At 41.5% G+C, this 27,010-nt stretch overlaps 1 protein-coding gene across 1 annotated transcript in view; it reads left to right on the top strand.

Moving 5' to 3' along the window:
• LOC126248409 (uncharacterized) overlaps positions 1–27,010 on the top strand; it is a 410,584-nt gene that overhangs the window by 225,943 nt on the left and 157,631 nt on the right. Inside the window, exons 3-6 of the mRNA XM_049949365.1 lie at positions 6,651–6,911; positions 7,012–9,580; positions 20,705–20,794; positions 21,956–22,181. Coding sequence (XP_049805322.1) covers positions 7,034–9,580; positions 20,705–20,794; positions 21,956–22,181 — 2,863 coding nt within the window. The 5' untranslated portion in view covers positions 6,651–6,911; positions 7,012–7,033. The remainder of the gene's footprint in view (positions 1–6,650; positions 6,912–7,011; positions 9,581–20,704; positions 20,795–21,955; positions 22,182–27,010) is intronic.

Raw genomic sequence — 27,010 nt, 5'->3', positions numbered from 1 at the left:
ATTTCGATGCCCTGTTATTGGACCCAGGCAGCCCCTCCACTGCCCCATGCCCTAAAACTGCCTCACCATCCCGGTATAAGGATAGGGATGAATCAAAACCATATTGCTGAAATGGCTCCCATACTCCAGTCTAATAATAATGGATACAGGGGACCCATCTGTAGGAATTGAGACTCATTGTAAGGGACAGACTTTTTTGCCTCTGCCTCCAAAAGACTCCTAAACGGATGCACCTGTACTTGGAGGCTATCACCTCTACAGAAAAGACGACATTAATGGTTAAAGTGTGAAAGGTGGGGTAGCAGTGTTAGTCACGGACACATTCTACTTCTCACCTCTGCCCTTAATGACAACACTACAAGCAGTTGCTATTCGTATAGTGGCCCATGTTGCTGTCACAGTGTGCTCTGTGTACCTACTACCCCATGAGTCTGTTGACAGTGAGGTCCTTACATATATTCTTGATGAACTATGCCATCCCCTTCTGCTTTTAGAGAACTTCAGGCACATAGTGCGCTATTGGTTCTAACACCGCTTGCTCCAGGGGTTTGGTACTTGAGGATATGACATGAACTACAGACATTGTATTGATGAACGTGGGTCAATCTAAGCATTGCTACGGGTTCATTTATAGCAGTAGGTCTCTCTTCCTGCTCACTTGCCCTTGCAGACACTGCTCAGTGGGGAGTTGATGACCTTTATGGTAACGACCACTACCCTATCTGCATCCATTTACTTGATGGAGCAGTTCCCAGAAGGAAGCTGCTGAGATGGCTGTTCAGAAAGACTAACTGGATGTGTTACAGGCAGTTTGCTATTTTCAAGCAGTGTGACAGTGTCCAGGACTGGGAGGATCACATTACAGTCATCTTACCTGTGTTTTCTTCAATTTGTATCTTCTTTCGAGTGTTCTAAGTATTACAGTATTCACCATAGCAATCAACGGTATTACATCCACAGTAAGGCGTCCTGTACTGTGTTCCTTGGTTGTGGATGAGTTTTCAGTCTTCTGTGCATCCCCCAACCTTGCAATGACTACACATGGAGGCAGCGTGTTCCTTGGTGGAATGATGAGTGTCGTTCTGCAATCAGGGCAGGCAGACAGCTATGCGAATATTCAGTCAGTGCCCTGCAAATGCAAATTTTGCAACATTTCGAATGACATGGGCAAAGGCAAGGAGAATAATTCAGGAGGGTAAGCAGAGGTCATGGTAAGAGTTCCTGAACTCCATCAATAAGTAAGGATCTCACCATGGAATTCATGATCCCCAATAGCAGCTGTACAAGAGCAGAAGTGTCTCCTAATGTCACTGAAAGACATTGCACAGACAGTGGCAAAATTGTATAAGACAAGTATGGCTAAATCTAGCCAGGGTCCAGCATTCTGTCATTATTTGGAGACACAAGAGAGGGTTGGTTTTGATTTCTATTCCAGTAACATTTAAGAATACAACCAGCCTTTCTTTCTGTGGGAATTGCCTTCTGCAGTATCTCATGATATTGTGCCTGGTCACAACCTGATACAGTACAGCATGTTGAAATAGAGGAATCTCCACTCAAAGGAAGGATTTCCTCAACTCCTGGAAAGAATCTATTTTAATCCTGATTTTAAAGCCAGCAAAGGATTGGATTAAACTCTGTAGCTATTGTAGCATTAGTCTGACAAGCTGCATAGGAAAGAGAGAGAAGCTTGTGGTCAATTGGCACCTAATACGGGTTCTTGAAGCCAGGTCCCTACAAAAGCTGCCCAATCACAGCCCAACTGGTCAGCCAATCCCCCCATGCTGAGAAAGTCTGCCAACTGCCCCTGCTCAGTGGGTCTGCCCCGACATGTTCACCTTTGTGGTGTATGAGTTTATAGCAGTCAGGAGGGTCCAGGTGCATCAGCTCCACTGGCTCATTGCTACCTGCTACTTATTAGCCATGACCTCTACCTGCCATCCCACACTCTTTTTCCCTTCTATTTTGGCATGGTGGAAAACTGCCAAGCAACCGTGTGTAGGTAGGGTCCACCATGCAGTCGCAGTGTGCCCACAGTCAGTCAGACAGGGTCTATGACCCACTAAGTTGGGGGGGGGGGGATGTTGACCGACTTGTCGGCCTGTGAATGGGTGGCTCTAAGTCATCCCCAGTGTGAGTTCAGGAGGCATCACTCCACACTCGATAACCTCCGACCCTGCTCAAAGCAGCAGTTCAACAAGCTTTCCTCAATAAGCAACATCTTACCTGTGTTTTCTTCAATTTGTATCTTCTTTCGAGTGTTCTAAGTATTACAGTATTCACCATAGCAATCAACGGTATTACATCCACAGTAAGGCGTCCTGTACTGTGTTCCTTGGTTGTGGATGAGTTTTCAGTCTTCTGTGCATCCTCCAACCTTGCAATGACTACTCTGCAATTGCATTTGACTATCAAGTAATTGGAGGAATGGTCTAACACCACAGGTTTCAGATTCTTTTTGAGAATTTGATTTGTTGATTGTAATCACTGCTGCTCATTTTACGTAATGCATTTTAAAACTGGGGATATTGTTCTCACTTTTAAGAAAAAGGTGAAATGTCTGGGCCTCATTTTTGATGAGAAATTAACTTGGATGCCATACCTTAAAGAACTGAGATGTCTCAAGTCTTTTAGTCATAGGTCTTGGGAGAGCTCAGTGGTTAAAAGGGCGCAATAATAAGCTATGTTCTGTAAAACCGTCTCAGTGTGACTATGGCTTACTTTCTTCCCACCATGAGTGGATTTTATTATTGTTTACACATGTAGGTCAAAGCAGAGGTATTTTATCAGCTGCGCTGAAGTGTTCCCCGACATTGTCCTCAGGCTTGGCCTCCAGAGCAGTTTTCAGGTTATTATGCAGAATTGTTTGCTATCCTGAGGGCACTGGAGCAGGTGAGATGGTGTCATGGCAATTAATTCATCTGCTCAAATTCTCACAGTACCCATCAGATCAGATGGTGCAAGAAGTGCAGGATTCTCTTCTTCTCTAGCAAAGGAAGGACAAGATAATAACTTTCTGCTGGGTTCCAGGGCACATAGAGATAAGGAGAAACGAACACTCTGATACGGCTGCCGAGGAGGCTTGGTCCCTTCCCCCACCTGCTCACTGTTCTGTCCCCCTGCAGGCTGTTACTTCATTTGTGACCAAGAAGCCCATGTGCTGGTGGGAGGCTCAGTGGCTGAAAGTTAGAACTAACAAGCAATGTTCCATAAAACCTTATCAGTGTGACCATTGCTTACTTTCTTCCTTCCACGAGGAGCCGAAAAAGTAGCTCTTACACCTCTTAGAGTGAGTAACTGGCCATTGACACAGTGCTTTCTCTTACATCGTGAGGAGCCACCAGTGCATTGCAGATGGGACACAACTGTAGATACGAGATATTTTGAGTGTGTTTGATGTGATGACCTGAGGACTTATCTGTGTCTCCCACAGGACCTACCCTCTATTTTTACTGATAATGAGGCAAGTGTGGCTCGTGTTATAAAATTTTGTGTGATACCTGGAATTCTTCCCAAAATATTGGTTGAGAGATCTTAATGTGTGACAGAATGGCTCGGTTGCCCATTATTTCTAAGTAGTCATTAGGCCACAGTCACCTGTCATCTTTCTAACCCTGTCTGTGCTGGTATTTTATCCTTGGTTTTATCTTTTTAATAGTTTTTCACCATGCTCATCTGTACATCATTCATGCAACAACACTGATGATGTTGCTATTTGTGCCCTCACCCACAGATGATAATGATTATTATTATTGTTATTATTATTATTTCCACTTGACTGCCCCCTCTACATTAAGGCAGCAGCATTTGAATGTTTCACTGCTAATTGCCAATAGGAATAAAAATTAAACATCTGTATCAATCGTATTTGTGTACTTCCTGATCCTGTCATCCAGTCATTAGAGTGCCAATTAAGGTACGTCTCTCAAGTGCTAACTGGATGTGTATATGGGCAGTACTGAATCAGACCAATAATGACAGATCATTGAAGTATCAGTTTTCTCTGTGGAAATAGTATTTGGTGTTATTTTTCTTCTTTGCTCTTTGTACCATTGACATCAGTTCATTACTCAGAGAATCCAATTGTTTTTAAAGACTGACAGCTGACGAGTTGTTCTTTTGACATACAGTGTGCAGGTAAATTAACTGTCATAAATAAATTTTGGTCTTTTATAGTGGTTTTAAATCACAATGTAATTACCTGCATTCCATCTCTACCTGGGAAAGTGGGCAACTGAAAATGACATGATCAGCAGAACCTTCTTTTCCACACTTGCAGATTGGTGTGTTACTACGTCCTACTCAATGTACATGTTTAGGATATGGGCCTTGACCTGTTAATACATGCACCATACCTTGATTAGGGTCAATGTTGCACATATTCAGCCTGTTACTAGTGCTTGGGAATATGCTATGTACCCATTTTGCTGTGCTTCTAGTTTCCCAGTCAGACTTCCATTGTCTAATCTGCAAGCTTGCAGGTATCTTTTATTAGGAATATGAACCCTGTGGACTCATGAACTCAATCTTATTGTTCATGCCTCAAGCAGTATAATGCTGCCCAGTAATGTACCATGATGTTCAGTGGACATAGCCCAAGAATTTTCTGTAAACTCGTGACAGGTGACATGAGAGGTACTGGTGAGCCTCAGGAGTACACTCTGCTGTACATATTCCTCACACTTATTGTTCAGTATCACTGCAGTGTAAAACTATGCATCCACACTTTGGCAGAAAAGTCCACAACATCCTTGGAGGCAACTTCATTGTAAGACCACACAAGGCTTTCACTTACCACCCATAGATTGAGTAATGGTTGTAAATACTAAAATAGTGCCACCTTCTGTCTAGTTTGCTTTGGTACTGCTGATCAGCTATCTGTTGCCTCAGATCAAAACCTTATTGGAGTTCACCCAAGTGTAGGTAGATAGCTGCAAAAGTCTTGATATATCTATATTTTGTGGGCAAGTGACTAAACACCTATTCCTGTTCATTTCAGCAACTCATGACATAACTAATAGTGTATAGGGTCTCCATGTGCTGCTTGTGTAGAGTTTTTAATCATGAGGGAAGACTTTCCAAATAGTTTTAATTCATAGGAAGCAGAGCGCACTAAAGCACTCTGAAGAATTGTCGCTAGGTTTTATGTGAACAGGTATGGCTTGAAACCATTGCTTTAGCTAATTCCAGGAATATTCAGTTTCATTTACACCAGTGCTTTGAGAAGAACATTCCAATTAATTCATCTATTTTTCTCTGAATTACCCTGCAATGACAAAGAAAAAAGTCAAATGCCAAACTTTTATCACATCATTGCCAACCTACAACTCCCCTAACTTCATGGTTTTCCCATCAACTAAACCTAATGGTCAGTGTAAAAATCAGGAAAATCCATCCCAGAATGTGTCACCAAGACTCACTTGGGATACCACTCTTGACTTGGAGATAGCCAGTTCAAATCCTGGGGCTGGAGGAAATTTTCCTCACCAGTGTTTAGCCAGCAATGGAAGGAGAGTTTCTTCATCAGCAGACTTTGTGCCAGTGTCTTAGGTAAAATTCCAGACATCTTTTGCAGTGGCCCGTACAGTTGACAGTGATCCATCTGTTGGATGAGCACGCGAAGCTTAGTGGCTCACCTAGTGCGTTTCAACAGGAATACACATGTCAACACTGGGTGCTGCTCTCTCTCTCTTCTCTCTCTCTCTCTCTCTCTCTCTCTCTCTCTCTCTCTCTCTCTCTCTCTCTCTCCTCTCTCCCCCCTCCCTCTCCCTCTGTATCACTGTTATGAACAATACAGACTCATCACCCATCACTTTCATCTTCACTCAACAGATGCACACAAGACACAACTCACTTTCACTTAGCAAAGAAAAAGTGCCAGTATGCACAAAGAAAGGAAACCTTTCCAATTAGGCAGCACCCCATTGGAAAGGGGGTGGGGGGGGGGGGGGGGTTGGGGGATCTTCTCACCCGATAGTGCCATACAAGTACATAGGAACAGTGACCATTTGCAGTTCTGTGTGTGTGTGTGTGTGAAAAATAACTCAAAGATGACTGATGAAAATTTGTGCCAGACCGGAAGTCGAACCTAGATTTCCCGCTTTACACGGGTAGTTGCCTTAACCTCTTGGGCTGTCCATCTATCCATGCACATCTCCTGTCTGACCCAAATCTCCATATGCTGTACACTACAGAGCAGTGTCCTTTGTCCATTATTCCTTTTGGCTCACAGCCCTACTGTATTTCCATAGGAGGTCTGCATTACTGTGCATCTGCATTGAAAGATCGATGTGCCATCAGATGCATATATTGTATAGATATGCTATTCTTTTGGACACGCAACATAGTATATTTTAAATTCTTAAAGAATGTACACTCCTAATTATCAAATAATTTAAGGTTTTTTTTAAATTGTCTGTACTGTAGAAGCAAATGAGAATATTTATAGAGAATTATAATAGTTTTGGTGCATTATGTGGGTTCTCGTGGACATTTGAAATCATTTGAATGTTAAAATTCCATGTGCAGCAATGTGACCACAGATGACTGTACCATCATGTAATTGAGTATCACTGATTTGTGACTGTGATAGAATTTAAGTACTATTATCATTTTGGATCTATAACTGAGTCATAATTGTAATGTTTCAGGTGCTCCTGCCTCTGATCAAAAATTGTTACTTATTCTCAACATCTTGCAGAAGATAGTTGTTTCACCAAATTCATGTCCGGAGAATAAGTACTGCTAGTGACTATTATAATTATGATTGAAAGAACTGATGTAACTCAGTGGAAGTGCGTGAAGTCCCATACTGTGAGTTTTTGGTAAAGAGTAGTATATTGAAAGGTATAACATCACGGCAGTTTAATGAAAGATAGAAAAATGTTTTAATGTGGAAGATAGCTTTTAAGGTAATCATGGAAACCTTATAAGATGTGTTATTAATTTTTAGCATATTACTCACGTTTACTGTTGCTCTGGAGGTTTAATGGTGTTATCTTACGTTTTCAGTGCTGGATGAGTGATCTAAGCAATGGCCAGTGCTGAAGCAGTGTCTCCTGAGTTGGATGATGAGAATGCTAAAAATAATGAAACCACAGGCTCAACAGGGCAATCGGAGATCTGTGAAGAGAATGCTGACAATGAATATGAGATGGCAGAACTCCTCCTTGAACCAGAGGTGACATTAAATGAAGGAGAATCATCTGGAAACACTAATGTTACCCCTTCAGGACCTGTGCTGCGTGAAAGTGAGCCTGTATGTAGTGAGGTTGCAAGTGAAGATAATTTAAATGTATCGCCAGTGCCACCAACAGCTACAGATTGTGAAAATGCTAGTAGTAATAATTGTGCAAAAGTGTTGGAAACTGTGCCACCCGAGTGTGATCCCAGTGAAGTACCAGGTGACCCTAGTATAAATGTGTTAGCAGAAAATGAATGTGTGAACAAAGCTAGTTCAGAGAGTGAAGGTAGTGGTGCAGTGGAAAACTCTGATGAAAATATTATTACTGTTGGTGCTGAAGGATCTGCAGGGAGACTTTCGGATGCTTTCAATGCTGAGACAGAAACAGGTAATATAAATGGGACAGATACTCAGGGATCTGACAGTACACGGGATTTAAATGTAAACTCTGTAGAATTCTTCAGCACTGACAGTAATTTCACTGAACTAACTAGCAACAGCTCTGAACCACTGGGCGTGAGTAATACCAAAATACCTGGTGTGGTGATCAATAATGGCAGTGAATTATTTAGTCACAAGGAATTTAAAGAGAATACTAATCCTGAAAGTGGGAGTGATGTGCAAAATGAGCCATGTGTTGCTGAAGAAGTCAAAAAAGTAGCTAAAGATAGTGATTCAGACATTGAAAGAGAAAAGAGTGAAACAAAACTTACAAATTTTGATGCCCAGCAAAATACAATAAATGTTCAGAGTCGTGGAAGTGAAAATAATTTCAGTCAAATTTCTGACAGTAAAGAGGAAGTTACATTAAATTCTGTAAATGTTATAGAAAATTCCAGGGACTCCAACAGTGAAGACAGCACTTCTACTAATGGTAACAATGATAGTAGTAACACATTGTGGCATAAGAAGAATGTGTTAAATAGTCACTATTATTCTGAACATGTTACTCGATATTGTACTAACAACGTTGAGACTAGTGGAGATGCAAATGTTTTGAAGTCACTTAAGCCTTGCAGTGTTATCCTTGAAAGACTCAACACAAATGTTATTGATGCTTTAAAAAATATTGGCAATAGTCCATCAGGCTCATTTGAATTAAGTATTGAGAAGTCTAATAAAAGGGCTGTAGTATCTGCTGTAAAAAATGAAATCCTTTCTTTTGATCCTGCAGACTCTAACAGATTTACCTCCCAGAATGCTAGTTCAAAACTGGAATGTAGTGGTGAATATATTATGAAAGAAAACAAAGTGAAACTGCCACCCCGGACTCCAAGAACTACAAGAACTAAGAAAAGAAAGAGGAGGAGAACTATATCAAGTAGCTCTAGTGGAGTTCAGACAGGAAGTGAATCCGATAGAACCATCTGTAATGATGACAACAAGACTGCCACACATGATAAGTTGGAGATTTCACGGAAAGATGAGAATTGTTCCAAACAAGAACCAGAACGAAAGAAGTTGAAAACTGTTGAAGAAGACAGTAAAGAAGTTGAAGATAGTGGTGTAAATCGTGCCAGTTCTCCTTCAGACCCTATAGCAAAACATGGGACAGATAACTTATGTAATGTAAAAGAATTTAAAGACATTTCATCAGTTGATATTACATCTAGTCAAGATGATTCCTCAGATTACCCAGTTGCTCCAACTGAAGATCCACTTACTCTGGATAGTAAGCAAATGGCAGATCAGGAAAACTCAGAAGATGGCAGCAGGAAGGACAATACGGATATAGGACAGATTCAAATACCAGCCTCTATCAGTTTGGGTCAGAGCAACCATACGACACTACCTGAGGATGTTTCCATTTTGAATAGGGAGTTACGACAGGAAAGCCAGGCAACAGCAGTGTGCCATACAGAAAGATCTGATGTGGAGACAAATCAGGAAGGGGAACAAAGTGGTGATTTTGATAGTCATGAAAATGGTGTAGAAGGGGGGTTACAATTGACACTGGGTAACGGCAATGTTAGTAATAGGACAAAATCAAGTTTCCAAAATGGTACCCCTGCTTGTGAAAATATGGATGCTGGTGGCTTTGGTAGTGATGAAATGCCTCCAGATGCAAACAGCTTTGAAGGAAGTGGGAAAGAAAACTCTGTGACAGACAAAAATTTGGGAGATGCCGCATGTATAATTCCTGATAAGCCTAGAGTTGCTACTTTTGAAGAAACACCTGAGGATCAAAAACCTGACCTTGCTTTTTTGTCAGTCTCATCTAATACTCATGTTGCAAATACAAGGTTCGCCAATGTGCCTGTGAGACAGCTACAGAAAAATAACAGAGCAAGAAAATCATATACTGGGAGGGACATCAAACAGTCTGAGCAGAAATCTGGGCAGAAATCTACACGGCCCCAGAGACAGGCTGCCAGGAAAGCTGAAACTCAGATTAAGGTAACTTGGAATGATAGATTCAAAACATATTTCTTGTTTCTTTTTTCATCTATAGTAAGCTTTGCATTCTTTTTGAGAGTGTGACAGTGACAGTGATAGTGTGTGTGTGTGTGTGTGTGTGTGTGTGTGTGTGTGTGTGTGTGTGTGTGTGTGTGTGAGAGAGAGAGAGAGAGATATATATATAATCTAAAAACAAAGATGATGTGACTTACCGAATGAAAGTGTTGGCAGGTCGATATACACACAAACACACACACGAAATTCAAGCTTTCGCAACAAACGGTTGCTTCATCAGGAAAGAGGGAAGGAGAGGCAAAGACGAAAGGATGTGGGTTTTAAGGGAGAGGGTAAGGAGTCATTCCAATCCCAGGAGCGGAAAGACTTACCTTAGGGGAAAAAAGGACAGGTATGCACTCGCGCGCGCACACAAAGAGTTTGCCTTTACAAATGTCTGCTTGTGTCTGTGTATATATATATATATATATATTATATATATATATTACTCCCTCCCCCCTCCCCTCCCCTCCCCTCCCCACCCCTTATTGTGGACTTTGACTCCAACCACTAATGAATTGAGTTCTTCAGGGTGTCTGGTAAAATGGCCCCATGTCTCACATTTACAGTTTTGTGGAAGCAGCAACACACCCAAAAACATTGTGGGGATGTTTTAACATTACTAAACCTCACCAGTACCGCTATAGAGATGGTGTGTATATTCCTGCACAGGTTGAAAACTGAGGAGATGGTACTGAAGGTAAACAACTCTGGACTAGTATTTCAAATCCCTACCCAATCATGTGAATTAACATTTCTGTATTTTTTCTAGGCTAAATCACACAAGGCAAATACTGAGGTAGTTTTTTTTTTTTTTTTTTTTTGAAAAGGACATGTCTGTCATGTCGAGAGGGTAGAGACGTTCAGCCCTAAAACAATAAAAAAATAGTGTCACAATTCTAAACAACTATTTATTAACGAAAGTAAACACTTAACTTGTGTAGTAGATGTGGACGGTATGTGGGATGGTCTACACTTCTAGCAGAGGTAATTGCTTGTACACACCACTCCCCAGAAACCCTTGTGGAGCAGTTGCAGCACCTCAAGCTGCAGAACTCGTGCATCATCGTTCTCCATGTGGAGGAGAAGAATGCTCATTCATGCAGAAGTAGCTTTCCAGTACACAAATTAATGGTACACTAGCAAGTGGTGTATCTCCTTTAGACTCCGAGGCCACCCATTGCGGGCATTCTGCAGAATCGCCCAAAAAGCTGGGGCAGATGCAGATTCATGCACAATGCATCAGTTGTTGTTGTTGTTGTTGTTGTTGTTGTTGTGGTCTTCAGTCCTGAGACTGGTTTGATGCAGCTCTCCATGCTACTCTATCCTGTGCAAGCTTCTTCATCCCTCAGTACTTACTGCAACCTACATCCTTCTGAATCTGCTTAGTGTATTCATCTCTTGGTCTCCCTCTACGATTTTTACCCTCCACGCTGCTCCCCAATGCTAAATTTGTGATCCCTTGATGCCTCAGAACATGCCCTACCAACTGGTCCCTTCTTCTTGTCAAGTTGTGCCACAAACTCATCTTCTCCCCAATTCGATTCAATACCTCCTCGTTAGTTATGTGATCTACCCATCTAATCTTCAGCATTCTTCTGTAGCACCACATTCCGAAAGCTTCTATTCTCTTCTTGTCCAAACTATTTATCGTCCATGTTTCACTTCCATACATGGCTACACTCCATACAAATACTTTTAGAAACGACATCCTGACACTCAAATCTATACTAGACGTTAACAAATTCCTCTTCTTCAGAAATGCTTTCCTTGCCATTGCCAGTCTACATTTTATATCCTCTCTACTTCGTCCATCATCAGTTATTTTGCTCCCTAAATAGCAAAACTCCTTTATTACTTCAAGTGTCTCGTTACCTATCTAATTCCCTCAGCATCACCCGACTTAATTCGACTACATTCCATTATCATCGTTTTTCTTTTGTTGATGTTCATCTTATATCCTCCTTTCAAGACACTGTCCATTCCGTTCAACTGCTCTTCCAAGTCCTTTGCTGTCTCTGACAAAATTACAATGTCATCGGCGAACTTCAAAGTTTTTATTTATTCTCCATGGATTTTAATACCTACTCTGAATTTTTCTTTTGTTTCCTTTACTGCTTGCTCAATATACAGATTGAATAACATCGGGGATAGGCTACAACCCTGTCTCACTCCCTTCCCAACCACTGCTTCCCTTTCATGCCCCTCGACTCTTATAACTGCCATCTGGTTTCTGTACAAATTGTAAATAGCCTTTCGCTCCCTGTATTTTACCCCTGCATCAGTAGTCAACAGGAAACCTATGAAGTGTGTCAAAAATCCTGGGAATCTTTGTGAAAACAGGAATGCTTGGATGAATCAAATGCAGAATCAGTACCCACTGGTAACTGAGACGACAAATCAGTGTTGCAATGCTGACCCGAGGTCCTGTATAGAAGCTTAGACTGGTGATTCGATAACAGCAGGGCCCACCATGCAGCTTTTGCATATTGCATGGTGGGACAGACTTGGAGAGGCTGAACAGAGCCGATAGCAGCCTGTGGTCTGTAATAAGATAAAAGCATCACCCATTCAAGCACTGATGAAATTTGGTAACTCCGTAAATGATAGCGAGAACCTCTTTTTGTTAGGATTAGGACTTAAAATTATGGCAACTACATGTGTTTAATGAACAACTTTATGAATAAAGGACCACACACTGAACAAGGAACACACACAGACAGAGAACACACACTGCTAGGACAACTGTGTACATAACAACGTCTGTGGACACCAACGATATTTGAATCTCAACACGCCTACTCAATTTTTACATACAGGTAGAAATCGATGAACGTGAGTGCTTAAGTTTGTGGTTCTAGGTTTGCAGTCAGAGTCCAACAACACACATCTCATGCTTCGGCGCCGGAAGAGCCTTCGTCAGCACGTCTGCTACCATGTCTTCTGTTGACCGATATTCCACTTTCAGTGGATAATCTTGCCGGGCCTGGTGATTGAAGTGGTACTTTATGTGAATATGTTTTGTCTTTGAGTGGAAAACTGGATTATTTGCCAGTTTTCCAGCTGACTGGTTGTCATTGAACAGTACAGTGTTTGACAGGTCCACTAAAGCCAGCTCCTTCACGAAGGTTGATAGGTGAATCACCTCCTTTGCTGCTTCGGCCTCAGTTGATGAGAGAGCAACGGTCCTCTGCTTGCGTGAACACCATGAGATTGCTGACTTGCACAAGATGAAGTTGTAACCGGTATAAGACTTCCTGTCAGCATCTGCAAAACCGAATATTCCCTCTTTATCCTTGACGTAGGTTAGTGTCTTGTCAATTGTTCTCTTGAGGTATCTAAGGATTCGTTTAGCTGCCTGCCAGTGAACAAGATTATGGCTGTTGTTGTATTGGCTTAGCTTGTTGACTGCATGGCATATATCAGGGTGAGTGCCAATGGCGATGTACATCAATGCTCCGAGCAGTTCCCTGAACGGATACTGAGTCCCATCTGCTGTACTTGCAGCTGCAACATCCAGTTTGATCCGGGTCGCCAGCGGGGTTCTTACGGGCTTGCAGTCATCCATTCAGAATCGGTGTAAAACTTCTCTGATGTAGCCAATTTGACACAGTGTGAGTTTGTCAACAGACTGATTTACGCCAATGCCCAGGTAGCATTTCACAGAACCAAGATTCTTGACGTTGAATCTGGCAGATAACTTGTCCTGGATCTGCCTTGTCCTTTCCGGGTCTGATGACGCAATTATGATGTCGTCAACATAAGTGAGCAGGAAGACTTGACAATTTCCCACACTGTCCACATATACACAAGGATTTACACTAGTGGGCTGCAATCCAATTGACATCAATGTGGCGTTTAATTTGGCATGCCACTGTCTGCCAGCTTGACGCAATCCGTAGATGGCTTTTGTAAGCTTGCACACTTTGTCACCAGATTTTAACTTCTGGAGCATATCATCTGCCTTTTTGGCTATGTGACTGTCCTCCTCTGCATCTCTCATCTTCTGTAAGAACTTGGCTAATGAGTCTGGCTGTTCCATGAAGATTTCAGTATCAGTTTCACCGTTGAGGAATTAAGTGGTGATATCCAGCTGTGAGACATGCAAGTTAAACTTCATTGCCAGAGCCATGAGGAGTCTGAATGATTCGATTTTTGCAACTGGAGAGAATGTTTCCACAAAGTCAACTCCGGGTCTTTGGTTGAATCCTCGTGCAACTATTCTGGCCTTTCTTCGTAGCAAGGATACATCACTGCGGTATTTGTTTCTTAAGACAGTTCTGCAGTAAATTATTTTTCTGTTTGCTGGTCTGTCCACTATATCCCAGGTTTCATTCTTGACTAGCGACTTCATCGTATGTAGCGCTAAACCATTCTTGACTATCTGGACTGTTCAATGCATCCCCAATACTGATTTCTGTTGCATTAGCGGCAAAGTTGATGTCATGACTTGAAACATCTGGTGCAAGCTGTGGAGCAGGTGTGACACTTGAGGAATTGCTGTCCTCGCCACATGACAGGTTATCATCTGAAATGATATCATGTGGTAGCGAGGTGACTTATTCTTCAAAACCGTAAAATGGTTCTTCATCAGAGAATGATTCTGACTCACAGCTTCTGTTGTCACTCAAGTCTCCTGGTGAAAGGTCCATGCAGATGCTTCTTTGGCAATGATGTTGTTCATCCGCAGTGAGGTCTACATAGGTTTGCTTGGGTTCAAAACTGTTATGATCAAGGAACCTGACATCTCGTGATGTGCGTATCTCGTGATGTGCGTATCTCGTGATGTGCGTATCTCGTGATGTGCGTATCTCGTGATGTGCGTATCTCGTGATGTGCGTATCTCGTGATGTGCGTATCTCGTGATGTGCGTATCTCGTGATGTGCGTATCTCGTGGTCTTTTGGCACCCACACACGATAGGTACTTGAACAGTCTGAGTAGCCTACGAAGATTCCTTGCTTGCCTCTCTGATCAAACTTCCCCTTGTTTGGCGATTTTTCCAGGATGATGACACTTTCACTGAATACACGAAGGTGTGACAAATCTGGTTTCTTCTTCATCCACTTTTCATATGGAGTTCCACCTGAAAGTCCTTTGGTTAGGCAGCGATTTCGGATGTGGTTGGCTGTGTTAATAGCTTCGACCCAAAGTGATGGTGGCTGTCCACACTCCAGCATCATGCAGCGAGCCACTTCAAATCAAGGATCGGTTCTTTCGTTCAGCAACACCATTCTGTTGTGATGTATAAGGAACTGTTTGACGTCGCTGTATTCCTGCCGCTCGGAAGATGGAGTCCGCTGTATTCCTGCCGCTCGGAAGATGGAGTCCATCCTTTCGTTGCAGTATTCCTTGCCATTATCTGACTGGAAAGATTTGATTTTATATCCAGTCTGATTTTCAGCAAAGTTCTTGAATTCAACAAATCTGTCCACAACTTCTCCCTTGTGTCGAAGAAAGTAGACTTGACACCATCTGCTGTGGTCATCTATGAAGGTTACAAAATATCTTGCACCACCTAGAGATTTTTCTTTCATTGGCCCACAGACATCTGGATGTACCAACTCCAGAAGGTCACTTTTGTTTTCATCCCGCCTGGTGAAGGGAGTGGATGTGATATTTCCTTAAAGACTGCAGTGCACTTGGTGAAGTCTGGATCACTGAATTTCAAGCCTTGAGCATTCTAATCATATCTCCAGAGTTCAAGTGTCCTAATCGAGCATGCCAGATTTGCGTGTCACTTTTCGTAATTTTTGTCTCGGCAGCTGTACAGGCCTTTGGGCTGTTTTCATGCAAGTAAAACAGGTTACCAACTCTGTTTGCAATCACCTTAACTTTATCGTAAGTGTCCCTTATAACTGCACGATTTTTCTCAAAGGTTACAGTGTGATTGCTGTCCACAACCTTTGCGACTGAGATTAGATTGGTTCCGAGTTTGGGCACATACAACGTGTTTTTCAGGGTAATGGAGTTGGTATCACTGGCTGAGATTTTGATGCGTACGTCACCTTTAGCTGTCACTTGCGTAGAACTGTTGTCTTCAAGCGTTAAAGTTTCCTGCGCTTTGGTTACGCTTGTGAACACTTTAGGGTCATTACACATGTGTGATGTGCAAACACTGTCTATACACCACAAAATGTTTGGTTCACGAGACTTCGGAGCATGTTCGTTAATGGAAAAACAACAATGAGCTTCATCAACTTTATTTGCAGCTTGCGCAATTAGCTTCCTTTTGAAGAAACACTCTTCTTCTTTGTGGCCTTTCTTGTTGCAAAAACTGCATCTGAATGATGATTTTCCCCGTATCCTTTGCTTCTGTTTTGATTTTTGTTCCGATTTAGCACAGTCACTTAATGTACCATTTGATTTGTTTACGAAATGTTTATGCCTGACCGGTTTGACAGACATCGCGGCACTCGCATTTTCACTGTCTTTCTGAACTCTCGCGTTGTTTTCTTCCAAGATTTTCACTTTGTGTCTTGACATCGGGTAGGTTATCACGAGATTCGATTGCACACCTAAAATTATCGTAACTATCTGGCAAACGGTAGAGCAACATTACCGACAATAAATCACCGTTTATATCGACGTCCATTGCTTGTAATTTGTCCACTGCATCGAAGAATTCATTAAGATGCTGTGTTACATCGTCACTAGGTTGCATCTTGTGAAGAGTAAGACGATTCAGTAGCGTTGTTTTGCGGGCAGGTCCTTTGGATGCGTAAATTGATTCAAGTTTGAGCCATACCCGACGTGATGTGCTGCAGTTCTTCACTTGCTTCAGTTCCGTGGGGCTGATGGATAGAATGAGGTCTGCCTTCGCCTTCCTGTCTGCAGCTAACCACGCTTTGTACGCGGCTTGTGCAGCGGCGAGTCCGGTGCCTTCACCAGTCATTGCAGGTTGCGGCATGTCTCCAGATACAGACTCCCACGTGTCGTTCTTGATGAGTACTGCTTAGACTTGAATTCTCCATGTATCGTAGTTACCGCGTGATAACATTTCCACTCTAACTCCGGGTGCAGCAGCCATGTGCGCTATATTTGTCGCGTTAACGGACTCAGTTTATTCCCGCACTTCAGCTTACGATTTTCCGTTTTCGTGTAAACGAAGAGTATCGCTTTTACCGATCGAGTGACCTGGGCCCATAACCTGTTAGGATTAGGACTTGAAATTACGGCAACGACACGTGTTTAACGAACAACTTTATTCATAAAGGACCGCACACTGAACAAGGAACACACAGTCAGAGAACACACACTGCTAGGACAACCGTGTACATAACATCATCTGTGGACGCAAACGATATTATGTGGCGGTAAAATTTGAATCTCAACATTTTTTCTAACTGGCTGCAATTGCCCTGGGTTTTGCCCAAAGTTTTTAAGGCAAAGGCAGTGGGACTGTCAGCATAACCTACCGTGCCTCAGAGCACCGCTACAATACCATAGGAACACACATCCGCTGTGAGTACAACTGTTTTTTTTTTGGGTCAAAATGAATTGGACATTGATTTCTGGGAAGGGAATCCTTCAGCAGCTGAAAAGCTCGCTGATGTTCCTTGGAGCACACAAATGAAACGTTTCTGGTGCAGCCAGTTCAGTGTAGGAGCAATCTGACTGTTGGGGATAAATTTAGCATAATATGTGAGTTTGCCCATTACTGCCTACCATTCTTTAATATTACAAAGTGCTGGAAAATCATGGGTTGCTGACATGTGTGACTGCTGGATGAATACCTGGAGTGTTAATGACATGATCCTAATATATGATTTCCGTGTGGGAAAATGAACACTTTGCCTTGCTGCACTTCAGGCTCACTTCTGAAAGCACTTTAGACATACAGATAGTTGGATCGTGGAGGAACGTGTGCTATCAGCTGTTCGAAAAATTGTTGAAAAATGGCATGAGCTGAGGCACTGACAAATGGTATAGATTGAATTTGGAATAGCCCTAGGTGCATATTGATGAAGAAAAACACCCATTTGGATTGTTCGTCCAATAACACCTGCATATATGCTTCATGTAAGTCTGTTTCTGAATAGAAGAAGCCCTGTTCCAGTTTGTCCATAGATTTTTCATACTGAGGCTGAGGAAAGGAGTCTGCCACTGCCTGAGGATTAACTGTATATCTGAAATCGGCGCATAGCCGTAATCCACCTGATGGCTTTTTTAGAATGACTATGGGTGATGCCCACTTACTCGGCCGGCCAGGGTGGCCAAGTGGTTAAAGGCGCTACAGTCTGGAACCGCGCGACCGCTACGGTTGCAGGTTCGAATCCTGCCTTGGGCATGGGTGTGTGTGATGTCCTTAGGTTAGTTAGGTTTAAGTAGATCTACGTTCTAGGGGACTGATGACCTTAGAAGTTAAGTCCCACAGTGCTCAGAGCCATTTGAACCATTTTTGAACCCACTGACTCGGACAGGTTGAGTTATTCCAGTGTCTTGCTGCCACCTTCATAATTCCTGTGGGGCTCGATTGCAAATTGTGCAAATGGCCTGTGGGACAGGCCTAGCACAATAAAATCTTGGGTGAGCATTATTGTTAAGCCTCAAAATCCTGAGCTTTCCCAAGTCGTCCTTGAAATAATTGACTGTACTTATTACATAATTCGTTGACAACGTCTTGAGACACTGTAGCATTCACTTGAAAGACATTGTGTTGAATAGAAAGATTAAACAAGTCAAAAGAAGCAAGACAAAAAAAGTTTGGGCTGTTCTAGGGAAACAGTAGATAAAAAGACACAGTTTTGGTTACATTGCAGTATGTTGCTGGCAGGAATACGATATCCGTTATATGCTGCTGCACCCATGGGCTCCCTAAAAACTCTTAAGTATTTCTGTTCAATAATGTAATAGAAGTACCTATATTTAATTGCATTTTCACTGTATACTGAGCCAGTCATAAATGTACGTATTGTTAGTTTAACTGTCAATGAACCACTATTGAATGCTTCTGTTTGTGTGAAGGTTAAACCACTGATGGTGTCCTGTGCTCAGATTCGGTGGATACAACATTAATTAACACTGATGAAATCTGCCAAAAGGAGTCTTGACTGCCATCTGGCACAACACTGTTTGGAACACTCTTTACTGAATGTATGCCCACTTGCAACAAGAAAAACACTTAGCCACCCTGCACGGACCCTGTTGACAGTCGTGCATAGTGAAGCACTGTGGGCGAGTCTTTCTGACGTTTGACTGGAAAGTGGTGCACGCATGGCACGATGTTCTGTTTCATCGAGTAGACTTCGTATGACACGTGACCTCTGAGGAGTGGACTGATTATGTTGTGCAGTGCTAAGTATCAATATGGTCGAAGCTTGCAAGTCAGTTTCTGCCCCATCTAAAATGTTCTGTGAATCTATAATGGAGAGTATAGCTTCCATATCAGTATTAGTTAACTTAAAAATAGCAGCATGGATGCATGCACCAGAGACAATTTGTGTAACAGTATCACAGAGCAGAGCATCACTGTATGAAAGTACACTGCAGTAATTAGACAGAGACAATCTGCATGTACTATATACGGACAGTAGTTTGTCCACAGACACTTGTTGACACATAAGAGTATTTCCATGGTACAAGACTTGTGACCAAACACAGACTGAGAATAGAGTGCCGAGGCCAGACGTAAATAGCGGCCAGCTGCAGCGGCAGTCCAAAGCTTCCTTGTAGGTGCATTCAGCCAGGCTGTGGTTGGCTACACTGGCTGTTTACTGTGCTTCTAACAGTATCTATGGTGGTGCCAACCTCGAGTCTAACTGTGGGAGATATCAATGACACCACAACATGAATAATTTTCTTCTCCAGCCTTGTACAGTTCTAGCATATGCTCAATTGCTATTTATCTTGTCATCATAATCTTAAAATCTAATTTTTGAGAGAGCGTTAGCAATTCCCCATTTCAGTTCATTGTCCATTTGTATATCAAGCCTTTTCCACAATATCTAAATCTGTGCATTGTGGTAACATAAATGGTGTTATAATTTGACAATCATGTGGTTTTCCTCACTAATTTTGGGCGACTGCTGTTTTTGGGTCCTATTGTCATTTAACATGTAGCATATACCATATATGAAGCATTTTACATGGAATTGTAGAAGGAATATGTTACATGACCTACTGCCATATTTCATATGTATCTGTTGTCTCATAGATATAAACAAGCATAACACACTAGATTAAACCCATAATAAATGACAAAACAACCTCTGCAAACAGTCACATTTGCGAAAAGTTGTGCCAATCCCCTCTGTGTATTCATATTATATTTTTCTGTGTCTTTGCTATATTGCTTTCAAAAAAGTCACTAAGTAATAAGAGATGATCCATTTTTTGTCTCTGTATTTGCTGTCTCTAATGACCATGTTGTCATTGGTGCATAATTCTGTAAACTTCCTACTCCTACTCATCTTTAGCCACCATCTGTTCTGTGCCATCATCTGTCTGTGCCCCATGCACTACACTCTTTTGCCTGCCCCCTCCCATCTGCCTTCTTCCTCACTTGCTCTGCTCACCTCTAAATGTCACCTCTCCATTTAACATCACCTGTCTGCCACCTCTCATGCCTCCCTCCACTGTGCTGCCATGCAAAGCCCCCTGTGCCTTTTATCTCTATGTCCCACAGTCATTATTCTCCCTCCTTTCTTTGTGCCTCAGTTTTCATTTTTAACCATCTTACTGCACTAGTCTCTTCCGTCCCTTTTGCCCACATCCCTTCTTTATCATTATTGTCATCCATATCCACTGTTACACCTGTCAGCCTCGTATCTATTATTGAGTTGATTTCCATAATTGTATTTTGACCATTATTGTGTTTTATTCTCTGTGTCTCTAAAAGTGATTTTATGTCATCCATTAATAGCTAGTATATTGATGGATACGAGATAATTATAAAACAGGTATTAGTAACGCAATTAACTAACTAAAACAAATTGTAACAGTTTTAAAAGTTCTAATTCTCAGCTGCTTAAGTTGTGATACACATTCATTTAATGCTGCTTTATCATATGCAATGATATACTGTATATATACATATAGCAGGTTAATGTGCAATGTATATTATTTGCAGGTTTTAGCTGAGCAAGATTCAAACTTCACAGAAGAGTTAGAGCAACAGGTCTCTGAAGAGGCTACTCAGATATGTTACCAGTGTTGTAGAGTAAGTTGTGTTCATGTTGAAAATAATGTATTTCTTGCTCAATCAATGTCCTTGTATTTTGTTTTTGTTATTATTTGCTTCACCGTTGATGGCATTATTGAAAATGTAACAGTGCACACACATGCTTTCCTATTTGCGAGGAAAAATTCCGTTAAGTTACACACAGACTGAAATGGCCCTCGACGTTATTGCATATGTTCATGAACAGTAGAAATGAAACACCTCTCTAGTTCTAGGTAGTGCACCTCATTCCTCCCCACTGGTACCAGTCGTGCCATGGCATGGGCTGTCCAATACATTGAAAGTGTGTGAGCACTCATGCCTCCCAAACAACTCAATACGATTAATTGGAGTTGGTTCCATTGCATGCACATATGCAGTTGATAATTGCTCAGATTTCCTCAGTAGGACCATCACCAGGTGACCTGGGTAGCCACTCAAGAAGGCTCAAGATTGTATAATGTGATTTCAGAACATTCTGGCATAGTTCATGAAAGATGGGTGGTGCAATGTCTTGTTGAAGGTACGTGTCTCCTTCAAGGAGCAGTAGGAAAATACACTCCATTTAATCGCACAGTAGTATCCTGCCAGTCCGTAGCTCATGGTCTCGAAGTAGCGTACTCGCTTCCTGTGCACAGGGTCCTATGTTCGATTCCTGGCAGGGTCAGGGATTTTCCCTGCCTTGAGATGATTACGTGTTGTTGTGTTGTCTTCTTCATCATCATCATCATCATCATCATCATCATCCTTCATCCCCTTTACGGTCGGAGAAAGGCAATGGCAAACCACCTCCGCTAGGACCTTGCCTTGTCGGCAGTGCAGGTCTCCTGCATCGTCCCCTGCACTCCTTGGAATATGGGACCTCATCATCATCAGTATCCTGCCATCATTTCATCACTTATCACTTGAAAAACTAGCATTGAATTGCAGCAGAATACTTAGTACAAAAAACACTATGATTCTTAGTGCTGTAAGGATGTGTAAAGCAAAGTGTTCACTAAAAGTAATTGCTATAAGTAATTTGCATACAATTACAGTGATACAGCTGATGTAGATAATGGCTATGTGATTACCATGTAAGTGCAATCCCAGTAATGTGGCAGAGTTGATATTATTTGATATTGTCTTGTTTGAAAATGTACATATTACTTTATGTTGCAGATACGTGTATGTAAGCATCAGGTTATGGTCAATGGAGTTGGGAAAAAAATGTGTTCAGAGGAATGTGTTAAAGTTTTTCAAGCAAAAGGAGATAAAATAAAGAAAGAAAGAACCCCAGAAATTGCCCATCGCCAGAGAAAATGCCGACAATGTCAGATTGCTGTTACGGGTAGTGAGAACAACTTGGCATGGGAAACAATGGATTTCTGTCAAGAAGAGTGCCTAGGTAGTATTAACATGGTTTTATCTTTCAATCAGCAGTCACAAATTACTGTATGTACCTCCTTGTCTGTGACTATATGTTCATATCTAAAATTTGTATCGAAAGTGTGTGGATTTAGTCATGAATTGCAAGCAAATGACAGCATTTATACGAGAGTGTAGTGTAGTTCTTCACGTGTATAGAATTCAACATGCTTGCCTGTATATGATGATGATTTGTGAGCACTTCATTTACAGGAGCTCAACCAATACTGCCTGAGGCGTGAGGAATTCAGAATTCATGTCAGGGGTTTGTCGAGTACTGCCAGTTCGCACTCACCGTAGGTTCTGGGCATGCTTTAATATCACTCCTGTGACACAATTGTTGAATGTTTTGACTATCAGATACTATGGTTTTTGGGTTAACTATCTGTATTAAGTGAGCATATCACTGTGTGCCTCAGTGCCAATTTGTCTCAGATATATAGTGTCAGTGAGACTGACTCTGCAGAAAGGTGTCCCTTAAAGTAGCATTTTAAGTGTTGTTCCCTTTTTACTGTAGTTGTTAGCTAGCATGAAAATTCTAATTAAAGGGACTCTGTAGTTGACAGTTTCATGATCGTCACCTAGCATCACACATGCAAGCTGTTAGTTACAGTTGACAATACAGTGACTTGAAAAATATAGTCAGTTGGTAAATTCGTGAGTGCTCAAGCAAGTCCCCACTCTGCCTACCCACCTACATCTCAAGACACTTCTACAGGCTGTTACACAAATTTTTAGTGGTTCTTCCACAGTGCACGCTTTAAATCTGCAGTGGGCAGATATGTCTGAGCAGCATTAGTTTTTAGGTATGGTACATCCATTAACATTTTATGGAATACAGAAGGTGAGTGCCTTGTTCCAAAATGCAATATTATAAATTAAATTGTATTAACATAGTAAGGGAAACCCTAAACCAGGATTCATATAACTGCTGCAAATGTGTAACTGAATGCCTGTTCATCTGAATGCATGTTTGTTTACAATCTTCTCATAAAACTATGGATATATTCCAATAGGATTTTGAGCACAATTTAGTGTGATTGTTCTGTAAATTTTAAGGCATGCCCCTAAGTTGTGATTCAACTAAAAGATAAGAGTTTTCTTTGATAAGTTGCATTGAAATGCAGCAATTCTAACTATGAGTACACGAGGAGTGTTAAAACAGTAACTGGGAATTCGTAATTTCGTGTATTGCGTTAGTCCAATTGACATGGCCCCTTTGTCAGTATGTTGGAAGACATCTGAAAAGTATCTGTACAATGTTAGGCATATCCAGTGTGTAGTTTATCGTCAGGTGCCAAAAAGGCTACAGGTATCTTGGTACTATTGGTGAGTGTTTATTTTATATAAAAATTGAGCAGAAAATTTTTATTAATTTTTTATACAAGAGTGGAATAAAATACATCAAAGCTGTAGAAATGTTAAATATTGCTTTTGTCGAGTCTTCTCTGAGTAAAACAAGTGTAAGAGCATCGAAGAAGATTGTGGAGATGTTGAAGATGATGAGCACACATCAACCAATGAAATCGTGGAGAAAGTGAAATAAATGACAATGAAAGATCACGGAATCACAGTCAAAGACGTCGGTGGTTATGATGGCATATCAACTGGCCCATGCCATAAAATTGTTTTGGGTGCTTTGGGTAAACGTGTTCCAAAATTGTTGAATTTTTAACAAAAACAGTGGCAAATGCAAGTTGTTTGGGAGTCACTAGATGAAGTCAGCAATGATGTAGAACCCCAGATCACGTAAGAAACAGATTGACCGTCCTTACGGCAGAACAGGCAACCGAAAAAATAGTTTTCCCGTCGCTCAACAGATGTCGCAGGCGACGCTACAATGCTAACTGACTTGTCCATGTCGCGGAATTGGCAACGCTGTATCTTCTGTGATGTGAATGACGCTGATTTGCGTTCGGCTAGAGCGATGCGCGCGAAATGCATTCGTCACACTGCTGACTGTAGTAGCTCATGATCGGCTGTGGTTTTTCCCGAGTTTTCAATCTAAGAATGTAGATTAGCTCCTGTAATTCTACAAACCAAGTTTATTTCTCACAATCATATGCGAAATGAAATAAATGAAACGTAACACACAAACATTTCTCGCGAGCTACTATTTAAATGCAGACTGTATTGCAGTCACATAGGTTTTACACTCGCCTTCCATGCCGTCTATTTCCTCTTTGCTATACAGCTCTTCTCATACGGATTATGGTGGTAAAAAAGATCTCCACGTGCAGGTTAACACTAGAAAGTTTTCAAAATCCGCACTCCGTTATGATGCGAATTAATGCTGGACATATTTCAGTGACAGTCATTTCAAATTTAAATTCTTTTACTTTGCATGTAACTTATCGTAAATGATATAAGAGTGACACAAAACGATGAATTTTGGATTGTTGTTGAAAGGGGGCTGCAAACGCGGTAATATACAAGTAGAAGAGTGTTTTTCGAGCATATTTTGGCGGTGTCAACTTTGAAGAGCCACAGACGGCAAACCATAATTATGTTAAAAATTTACTTTGTACAGTTTAAAGATAACCCGCAAATATTCGCAACAGAGGTACGCTTTTATCTGCAACACAGTTATTACTGGGAATATCCGCACTCGCGCAGACCTGTTACTATAAGTAGTGTTGTTTTCGAGTGAAAGCTGTGGGAGGATTATTAGCGCACAGATAAAAAAAATTAAAATAGGCAGCGTCTATAGTTTGCATGTTATGCTCGTTCTCTTCTATTCTCCTCCCTTCATTCCAGTATAAATGCCTGTTCACAAGTATAAGCGAATGGCAGTGAAAATTGGCGAATTATCTACGAATACTCGTTTGCTGCAGTGTAAACGAGGTTTTACACTCGTTCACTTCGTTCGCTCTAGTATATACCAGGATTTAGAGGGACCGATGACCTAGCAGTTAGATGACGGCTATTATTCATTTATTTCACTGTTGCGATTTCAGCTCTAGAGCCATTTTCAAGTACCAAGGGAAAGGTCTTGTAAGGTAATGCTTCTTAAATTGTTTACCAAATGTTACCACACCACACTATGCTTTGCATTTTGTTATCCATATCTTATATTGGTTTCAGTTTTCACATTGCACACAAAAATGCCTCTACAGCCAAAATTACAATAGTGCAGTGAATAAACAGTTTAAAAAAGTCCAAATCGCAGCAAAGATTTCATTTAAAAATTGTATGCTATGATTCTTGTACAGGAAGGGCTGCCACGTTACATCAGAATATAAGATCGACAAAATTTAGATAGGATCGAATGCTTAGGGCTCTTTATTAATTCTTACTCGTAACTAATTTATTGATTTATCTGAATTTAAAATCCACTCCCGTAACCTTTCTTTATCTTTGACGGGAAATCTGAACATTTTTAGTTCAGGATTTGCCCGTCTACTCCTTCCACAGTTGATACACTCGCACGCCCTCGACATGACGACTCGATCCACTACCACCGGTATGTCAGAAACAGTTGTACTTCACAGACGCCAAATTGTGGAAAGCTGCATGCGTTCTAACAATGTTGCCACATATTTCACAGAACGGAGTGCCATCTAGTGGTTGGTGCCACAAGTAAGGGTGTGACGCTGTTGCTGCCTGGTGGCTGTTCCCTGACAAGGGTTGCCTGCTAGACCAAGCGATTGGGCGAACTACTGGAACGGGTCATAATAGGTGACAAAACATGAGTTAATGCATATGACATTGAAACTAAGGCTCAGTTGTGTGTGGAAAGCATGCTGGACAACCAAGACGGGGGGGGGGGGGGGGGGGGGAGAGAGAGAAAATCTCCTTCGATTTTAACAGTATTGTGCACCATTGAGTTCTGGCCACAAGGTGAAGTGAACAATTAGGAGTACTGCTTACAAGTTCATTGTCATTTGCACAAGGAAATCTGTAAAATAATGTCCTGATTCATGTTTTTTGCACCACGATAATACACCCTCTCAGACTTCTCTGCGCGCTCAGGATTTTTTTTGCCAAAATCGGTGCCCTAGCCTACATATTTGCTCCATGTGAAATTTTAATTTTCCCAAAAATAAAGAAAACTTTAAAGGGCAGTTTTTTACATGTGTAGATTAGAGCTAAAACTACACTGAAGATCAGAATTCCAGCTGTCTAAACCAGAGTTTGTACAGAGAGCATACGGGAACGATTGACAGGAATGGGGGAAAGAAATACAGTAGAAGAAGAATGGGTAGCTCTGAGGGATGAAGTAGTGAAGGCAGCAGAGGATCAAGAAGGTAAAAGACGAGGGCTAGTAGAAATCCTTGGGTAACAGAAGAAATATTGAATTTAATTGATGAAAGGAGAAATATAAAAATGCAGTAAATGAAGCAGGCAAAAAGGAATACAAATGTCTCAAGAATGAGATCGACAGGAAGTGTAAAATGGCTAAGCAGGGATGGCTAGAGGACAAATGTAAGGATGTAGAGGCTTATCTCAGTAGGGGTAAGATAGATAATGCCTACAGGAAAGTTAAAGAGACCTTTGGAGAAAAGAGAGCCACTTGTATGAATATCAAGAGCTCAGATGGAAACCCAGTTCTAAGCAAAGAAGGGTAATCAGAAAGGTGGAAGGAGTATATAGAGGGTCTATACAAGGGCGATGTACTTGAGGACAATATTATGGAATTGGAAGAGGATGTAGAAGATGAAATTGGAGATACGATACTGCGTGAAGAGTTTGACAGAGCACTGAAAGACCTGAGTTGAAACAAGGCCCCAGGAGTAGACAACATTCGATTAGAACTACTGACGGCCTTGGGAGAGCCAGTACTGACAAAACTCTACCATCTGGTGAGCA

Source organism: Schistocerca nitens, chromosome 3 (assembly GCF_023898315.1).
Source record: "Schistocerca nitens isolate TAMUIC-IGC-003100 chromosome 3, iqSchNite1.1, whole genome shotgun sequence".
Taxonomy (NCBI): Eukaryota; Metazoa; Arthropoda; class Insecta; order Orthoptera; family Acrididae; genus Schistocerca; species Schistocerca nitens.
Note: the sequence above shows the minus strand (reverse complement) of the source record. Positions and strands in the feature narration are given on the sequence as shown.